Genomic DNA, 9,002 nt, shown 5'->3' with positions numbered 1-9,002 from the left:
TCTTGAACCGGCGCTGAGCGCGCTCCAGCTGGGCGCGGATGTGCTCCGTGTGCGCCGCCCAGTCCATGTCTACGCCGGCGTGCTCGTCCGCTGGCCAGGCCGGCATTGCTCCCAGGTTGGCCTCCCGCCCATAGAGCGCCTTGAAGGGGGTGCAGTTGAGCGAGGCATGAAATGTAGAGTTGTACCAGAACTCGGCCATGGGCAGCCAGCGACGCGGCGCGTCGTGCACCGCGCACCGGAGATACATCTCCATGCACTGATTCACGCGCTCGCTCTCTGCGGGTGGTATGCGGTGGAGTAGAGTAATTTGGTGCCCGCTCCGGCGAACAGTTGCTTCCACAGGTTGCTGGTGAACACCTTGTCGCGGTCGGAGACGATCGACGCAGGGATGCCGTGGAGCTTCACCACATTGTCCCAGAAAGCCTTTGACATTGGCAGTGCGTGGAACGGGTGGCGCAGGGGCACGAAATGGGCGAACTTGGTGAACCGATCCACCACCACCATGATCGTGTCCGCGCCGTCCGACATGGGCAGCCCTTCCACGAAATCCATCATGAGATCCTCCCATGGCGCGGTAGGTACTAGAAGAGGTGCCAGGAGTCCTGCCGGCTTGCAGTGCTCGTGCTTCGCCTGCTGACAGATCGCGCACTGCTGCACGAATTCCTCGACGTCGCGCTTCAGACCGCGCCACTCGAAATGCTTGCACACGCGCTGGTACGTCGCCGTGACGCCGGAGTGGCTACCCACATCGCTGTTGTGGAGCGCGGCGATGAGCTTGGTGCGGAGCGCGGCGTTGGCCCCGATCCACAGACGACCTTGGCGGCGAATGACACCGCGATGTAGCTCGTAGCCATCCTCGTCCGGGCTGGCCAGGGCGAGCTTCTGAAGGCGATCCTGGGCATCTTGGTCCGTGGAGTAGGAGTTGAGCACTTCCTGGATCCAGGCTGGCTGGCACGTCGAGAGCGCGGCCAGGTCGAGCTGCTTGCCGACGCGCGACAAGGCATCGGCCACGCCGTTGTCCAGTCCCCGCTTGTACTGAAACCGGAATTGCAGTCCCACCAGTTTCGCCATGGCCTTGCGTTGCAGCTCGGTTTCGTGGTGCTGCTCGCCCAGGTTGCAGAGGGACTTGTGGTCCGTAAGGATGTCGAAGGGGCCGCGCTGCAGGTACGGGCGCCATTTGTCGATCACCATCATCGCCGCCAGAAACTCCTTCTCGTACGCCGACAGTTGCTGGTTGCGCACCCCAGGGCCTTGCTGAAGTAGGCGACCGGGTGGCCTTCCTGGACGAGCACCGCGCCCACCCCTGTGTTGCACGCGTCCGTCTCGATCGAGAACGGCTTGTCGAAATCGGGGAGCGCGAGCACGGGCGTGGTGACCATCGCCGTCTTGAGCTGCTCGAAGGCCGCTTGAGCTTGCTCCGTCCAGGCGAAGCCTTTCTTGGTGAGCAGTTGTGTCAGCGGCTTGGCGATGATGCCGTAGTGTGGCACGAATTTTCTGTAGTAGCCGGTGAGGCCCAGAAACCCGCTCAGCTCGGTGGCGTTCGTCGGCGTCGGCCATTGCTCCATCGCGCTCGTTTTCTCCTTGTCCGTGGCCACACCCTCCTTGGAGATCACGTGGCCGAGGTAGTCGATGTGATCAGCGGCGAACGTGCACTTGGACTCCTTGATGTAGAGCCGGTGTGCGCGAAGGAGCTCGAAGACGATGCGCAGGTGCTCCTCCATGGTTTCGCTGAAGACGAGAATGTCATCCAGAAAAATGATCACAAACTTGCGCACGTACTTACCAAATATGGCGTTCATCAGGCACTGGAACGTGGCTGGCGCGTTCGTGAGGCCAAATGGCATGACCCTGAACTGGAAATGTCTGTGGTGTGTCTTGAACGCCGTCTTGTGCTCGTCCTCCTCGCGCATCCTGATCTGATGGTAGCCGGCGCACAAGTCGAGCTTGGAGAAGACCGCGGCACCAAGGAGCTCATCGAGTAACTGGTCGATGATGGGCAGAGGGAACTTGTTTTTGATGGTCGCGTCATTAAGGCGGCGATAGTCGACGCAGAACCGCCAGGTGTCGTCCTTCTTCTTGACCAGCAGCACCGGCGCGGCATACGGGCTCACACTGTGCGTGATCAGGCCGGCGTCGAGCATTTCCTTGACCTGGCGCTCGATCTCGTCCTTCTGGAGTGGCGAGTAGCGGTACGGGCGCGTGTTCACGGGGACCGCGCCCTCAACCAGAGTGACGACGTGGTCGTACTGACGGTGTGGGGGAAGCCCTTGCGGTGCCGCGAACACGTCGGCGAACTCCTCCGAAAGATCAGCGAGCGGCGTCTGACTGACGCACTTACGCCGCGGTGGCGGTGCGCGCCCGCATGTGTCCACCATGGCCATAGCCCATACGTCATTGCCCGCGATCATCTTGCGCAGCTCGTCGGGTTTGATCGCCTTGAGGGTGGTGGACGCCTTCATGGGCACGCCCCAGAGCGTGACCTCTTCGCCGTCGTGGGTGAACTTGACCCACTTGTCCTGCCAGTGGCACGTCATGGGGCTGTGCTGGGTGAGCCAGTCCATGCCGAGGATGCCATCGTAGGCGCCAATGTCCAGCTCGCGCATCGGAGTGGCGAACGTGTGCCCCTTCATCCACCACTTGAGCTCGGGAACAATGCGGTTGCAGGTGAGACGGTCATCGTTAGCGACGCGCACGTCCACGCGCGGCATCTCTTCTGTCGCCAGCCCGAGGCGATCGACGAAGGACTTGTTGACGAAGCTGTGCGAGCTACCCGAATCGAGTAGCAGCAACATGACTTGGTTGCCCACCAGTGCTCGCAGGCGGATCGTGGTCGCCGAGTCCGTGCCGTCCAGAGCGTGCGACGAGAGGAGGCAGCACTCGGGCGCGTCACCAGGAGGAGGGGGCGGCTGCGCTGCTGGCCCTGGGTCGTCGAGCAGTTGCAGTGCGTGGATGGTGTCGTCGGAGAGCACCTCCCCATGATCGCCGACGTGGATGGTGAGCAGCTGGGCCGGTTGCGCGCACCGGTGCTCTCGTGAGAAGCGGTCGCCGCACTTGAAGCATAAGTTGTTGGCGCGACGGTAGTCGCGAAGTTGTCGTTCGCGCGCGTAGTCGTCCGTTGGAGCACGGTTGGGCACGGCCACACACGGCTGTGGTGGAGTCGGCGTCGGTGGAGGCTGGCTCGCTGGCGTGATGCGTGGGCGCGCACGCGTAGTACCCAGCTCCTCCTCCTGAATGCGCGCCAGCACAGATGCCCTGGTGATGCTCGAGGGCGCTTGGAGCCGAACCGACGCGTGTAATTCGTCCTTCAAGCCCAGAATGAACTGGGTGACGAAGAACTTGGTGTTGATGGACGGGTCGAGCGCGGGCAGGTGATACATTTGCTCGTCGAACGCTGCGCGGTACTCGGCGACAGAGGTGGTTTGACGAAGTTGCAGTAGCTTGTGCATGACCACCTCGAACTCGTCGGTGTCGAACTCCGCGAGCACGGCGGCGGTGAACGACTCCCAGGTGATGCCGCGATGTGTTTGACGAAAAGCCTGTAGCCAGTGCGCGGCCTGGCCTTCGATATACAGAGCTGCGGTGGCCACCCAGTTGTGAGGCGCGACCTTGTAGAGCTCGAAGTACGCCAGACAGCGGTCCAACCACAGGTACGGCGCGAAGCCGTCGAACCGAGGGAAATCGTGCTTCGGCGGCTTGTGGTAGTCGTTGCCGTTGTAGCCCGTCGTCGGAGAGGGAATGGCCCCTGACGTGACGAATCCGCCATGAGGAGCTACCGGAATCAACGACGGACGATTGTTGCCGAGGCGCGCATGGGCGGACGCAGGGCGGCCTGGATCTGTGGCCACGCGCAGTGAGTGTGGAGGCGGCGGGGGCGGTGGTGGGGGTTGTTGCGGGGCGGCGGGCTGGTGAAGCACGGTCGTGACCGAGCCCGATGGTGAAGCAGAGCCCTCCACCGTCTTGCGGGTTGCGTCGACGTCGGCTTGGGTCAGATCGATCTGCCGGGCGAGGCCGCGCACATCCTGCGAGATCTGTGCGTTGAAGGCGGCCTGGACCTCGAACTGCTTGTGGTGGGCCGCTTTTTGCTCATCCATCTTGGCGAGGAGGGACTCGAGCATCTTGGTGATGTTGCTGTTGCCCTCGTCCATGGCGGCCAGCACCTGAGGCGACGCCGCAGAAGCTTTGGGGGGCGCCGTTGCCGTGCTTGGAAGAGATTGAACCCCGCGACGGATTTTGGGTGTGCTTGCCGGAGCAATACACACCGGCGCGGTGGATGTTACCGATCTGCAACCAGCTTGACAGGGAGAAAATTTTTGGGGCGAGTTTGGCTCTGATTACCAACTGTAACGAACAAGGAAGAAGGGGATCGAGAGGGGGTGAGGGAAGCGTGAGAGAGACTTGGTGAGGAAGAAGAACTTTACTTGCAGAGGAAAGATTAGGTGAGAGTTTGAACTGGTCACATCACATGCCCACACCAGCCACATGTGGCCAGCTAAATACTCACGCGACTCACACACGCACACGCCGGGGAGGGTCCCACCCACAGGATTGCCAGGCCACACATGCCAAGTGGCCAGGTGTGACACTACGGCTGGCCTAGCGCCGGATCCATGCGCCATTTGGGCGGACGCAATGGAATCCCGACGGATGAAGTCTGAGCGCAGCCGTGCACGGGCCTCCTCCCGGGCGCGGCTGTAACGCCCCGGATCCGATGCGCCAGGTGTCTGCCAGTTATTCACCGTCCTTGCCATGTCGTGTGCTTGCGTGTTGCACTTTGCCATGCCATCATCTGCATTTCATATGCATGCTTTTCAAAACTTGCATCCGTTCGGGTTCCCCCGGTTCTCTCCATTGTCCGTTCTGAGCCCAACCACACTCGCACGCTCCCGTCGCCCCTCTCAGACCTTGTTTCGTGAGCGGGAGAAAAACATTCTCGGAATGGGTCAAGATTTGCCGAGTGGCCTTGGTATAGCACCGGGAGACCGCCCGTCAAATTTCGTTCCATTTGGAGGTCGTTTGATGCCCCAACGGTTAACCGCGTAGCCCGAAAACCCCTTCTCTTTGCAGCCCAGCACCCCTCCAAATCAGCCCACTAGCCCATCCAAACCCCCTCCATGCTCTCGGTCGTTCGATCACGATCGTGTGGGAGAAAACCGCACCTCGTTTGGACTCCCCTAGCTCCCTCTACCTATAAATAGGTCCCCTCCCCCGAAATTCTCGCAGATAAACCCTAACCTTCTTCCCTCCACGCCACCGGACACCTCTCCCCACCACCGGACATGTCCGCCGCCGCTTCCTCAGCCAGGCCTCCGCCGCCCCACTCGCCGCGCCGCCACCTGCGCGTCGCTCCAGCCAACCACAACCCTCCACGTTGCCTCCCCAGCGCCCCACTCCGCCGCGGCCCGCCAGGCCCACGAGGAGCCCGCCCCGGGCCCGATCCCCGCGCCCGCGCCTCGACCTCCAGATCGGGAGAGGAGCTCCCGATCCAGGAGTCCGCCGCCGCAGTCCCTTCGGCGACCCCGCCGTTGAGCGCCGCCGTCCCGTGCCTCGTCCACCTCCCCCTCGTAGACCTCGCCGGTGCCCGCTCGACCTGCATGCTAAGCCGTTTCTGCCCCGAGCTCCAGCGCCTCCCGTCCCCGTCCTCACAGATCCGCCGCTGATCATGGAGATCGCCGCCGCCGTCCTCTGTATGCTCGGATCCGGCCGAGAACCATGCGGATCCGCCGCCTCCGCCCGGTTTCCCCTCGCCGCCGGCCTCCCTGCTCCTTCCTCCGTCGCCATGGCGCCGCTGCCGCCGCCCTGCCTCCTGCTCGTGCCTCGGGCACGAGGGGAACGACGACCGCGTCGGCCACGTGGGCCGACCCGACCTCCCCTCCGGCCCAGCGCGCCTCCCAGGCCCAAGCCGGCCTGCCTCCAGCCTCCTCGCGACCTGGACCGAGCCCATGGTGAGCAGCTCGACTAACCCTCGCCTCGTGTGCGTTTTAGTTTTTTTACGCATGTCATGTTTTTTTTTGAAAAATCGGCTAAGTCCCTGAATTGCTACATAAAGTGTGCATGTTCGCATGGTCATAACTTCGTGCATCTGGATCCGTTTTGCATGTCTAATATATCATAATGTTCGTCATGAGATGCTATTCATTTTGTTCCATTGTTCTATGCTTGTTTGAGGTCATCTTGATGCCCTAATCATAGTTGCAAGAGTGCTATATGCTGTTAACTGCTGTCTGTTATCAGAACTTGATGATTTGTCTTTTTCATTGCATTTTGTGTGTGCATCTTATGAGCATGAGCTCTACATGTGTTTTGGACTACTTCCTGCCATCTTTACAGGAGTGCTTGTGTTGTATTTTTAGGATCTGTGTGGTGACTAGCACAAGCATGCAAAGTAGCCTCCATGATGTTGCCGTTTTCTGTGACTTGGTGATTTCTGCTAAGTCCGAGTCTGTTATATTTTGTTGCCATGTAAACCTGCTGCTACAAGTCATTCTATGCATAATCTGGAGATGTTCACTAAGGATCTTTTGTTATACATGTTATGTTCTATCCATAAATGCCCTTTTTTGCATTTATAGCCTGCTGTAGCTTGTTGTTATCATGCTCCAAATTTGCTAAATAATGTTTCTGTCAGCCTGTTAACATGAAGTTCGTTATTGCCATGTGTTTTGCTAGTGATCCATGCACCCTATGACTATGATATTGCCATTCTTAGCTTTATGTTTGTGCCATCTTACTGCTGGTTACCTTGTCATGCCATGTATTGCTCTGTGGTGAGTGGTTCAAGCTCACCAACAGGCCTACTTATCGTTGTTTCTGCCATGTCCTGTTATTTTCACTAAGTCGGAATCTGTCATATTACTTGCTATGTTTACATGGGTGCCATCATATCTTCTGTGCCTTTTTGGGTCATGTTCAGTAAGGCACTTCTGTTCTAGCCAATTAGTAGATTCATGCCATGCCTTTGTTTACTATGATATGTTCCTGTAGCATGTTGTTTGATAGCTCTAAACCTTGCAACCTGATGTTATTTCTGCCATGTCCTGGAATTCTGCCAAGTCTGTGAATCTGTTATTATTTGCAATCTTGCCATGTCCTTTTGAGCATATTCTAGTGATTTCTGGAGATAGCTAAGTGTTCATGTTTTGTAATGCTTTACCTGCATATCACGTCCATGCCTTCAGTTTTCATGTTGAGGTGCTGTAGCATATTGTTTTGGTGCTTGCAAGATGCCTAGTTGCTGTTATGGACAGATTGTTGTTATATCTTGTTTGGAGTGTATGTGTTGCACCGTTGCTCCGTTTTGAGCATGCTTTATATGAAACTTGCTTAGTTTTGCATGTAGTTTCATGTTACCTTGTTGCATCCTTGTTTTGAGGTGTTTGCTTGATGATTGAATGCATTTTGCATCAATGCCATGCTTAACTTGTTTTGCTCATATCTTCTAGGCCGTAGCTCCGAATCTAATGAACTTTTTATGTAACTTGACTAGAATTTTGTGTAGATCATCTTGGTGCATCTTAACTTGCTGTTTAACAACTTGAACATAAGGCTTATTCGGATCTGGACCAATTTCGAAATTTGCATATAAGGACTTACCGGAATTGTCATATGTTGTTTCCGGCCTCATTTAAACTTGTTTTGATGTGTTGTTCTTGTATGCATCATCTCTTGCCATGAGTAGCTTCATGTAGCCTTGTCATGCATCATACTTGGTAGAGCATCATGCCTTGTTCATGTGTGGTGTGTTTACCATGTTGTGTGCTTCTTCTCGATAGTTCCCCGTTTCGTTGCGATTGTGAGGATTCGTTCGTCTACGCTTGGTTCGTCTTCGTGGCTTCATCTTCTTCATGGACTCGTTCTTCTTCCTAGCGGGATTTCAGGCAAGATGACCGTCACCTTGGATCTCATTACTATCATTGCTATGCTAGTTGCTTCGTTCTATCGCTATGCTGCGCTACCTATCACTTGCTCTTCAAGCCTCCCAAATTGCCATGAACCTCTAAACTTTGTCACCCTTCCTAGCAAACCGTTGTTTGGCTATGTTACCTCTTTGTTCAGCCCCTCTTATAGCATTGCTAGTTGCAGGTGAAGATGAAGATTGCTCCGTGTTGGATTATGTTATGTTGGGATATCACAATATCTCTTATTTAATTAATGCATCTATATACTTGGTAAAGGGTGGAAGGCTCGGCCTTATGCCTGGTGTTTTGTTCCACTCTTGCCGCCCTAGTTTTCGTCATACCGGTGTTATGTTCCTTGATTTTGCGCCCCTTACGCGGTTGGGTGATTTATGGGACCCCCTTGACAGTTCGCTTTCAATAAAACTCTTCCAGCAAGGTCCAACCTTGGTTTTACATTTGCCTCACCTAGCCTTTTTCCCTTGGGAGTCGCGCATCCCAAGGGTCATCTTTATTTTAACCCCCCCGGGCCAGTGCTTCTCTAAGCGTTGGTCCGAACCGAGCAGCCTGCGGGGCCATCTCGGGGCAACTTGAGGGCTGGTTTTACTCGTAGCTTGATTTATCCGGTGTTGCCCTGAGAACGAGATATGTGCAGCTCCTATTGGGATGTCGGCGCACCGGGCGGCTTTGCTGGTCTTGTTTTAACAATGTCGAAATGTCCTGTAACCGGGATTCCGAGACTGATCGGGTCTTCCCGGGAGAAGGAATATCCTTCGTTGACCGTGAGAGCTTATAATGGGCTAAGTTGGGACACCCCTGCAGGGTATAAACTTTCGAGAGCCGTGCCCGCAGTTATGTGGCAGATGGGAATTTATTAATATCCGGTTGTAGAGAACTTGACACTTGACTTAAATAAAACGCATCAACCGCGTGTGTAGCCGTGATGGTCTCTTCTTGGCGGAGTCCGGGAAGTGAACACGGTTTTTGGGTTATGTTTGACGTAAGTAGGAGTTCAAGATCACTTCTTGATCATTACTAGTTGACGACCGTTCCGTTGCTTCTCTTCTCGCTCTTATTTGCGTATGTTAGCCACCATACATGCTTAGTCGC

The 9,002-nt window shown here is 56.2% G+C and overlaps 1 protein-coding gene across 1 annotated transcript; it reads right to left on the bottom strand.

The window, feature by feature from the left end:
* Positions 1 to 1,190: 1,190 nt before the first annotated feature.
* On the bottom strand, positions 1,191 to 4,145 carry LOC109741026 (uncharacterized). Its single transcript, XM_020300103.1, has one exon. The coding sequence runs from the start codon at positions 4,143 to 4,145 to the stop codon at positions 1,191 to 1,193; it is 2,955 nt and encodes a 984-aa protein (XP_020155692.1).
* Positions 4,146 to 9,002: the final 4,857 nt, after the last annotated feature.

Source organism: Aegilops tauschii, chromosome 2 (genome assembly GCF_002575655.3).
Source record: "Aegilops tauschii subsp. strangulata cultivar AL8/78 chromosome 2, Aet v6.0, whole genome shotgun sequence".
Taxonomy (NCBI): domain Eukaryota; kingdom Viridiplantae; phylum Streptophyta; class Magnoliopsida; order Poales; family Poaceae; genus Aegilops; species Aegilops tauschii.
This window is presented reverse-complemented; position numbering and strand designations above follow the sequence as displayed.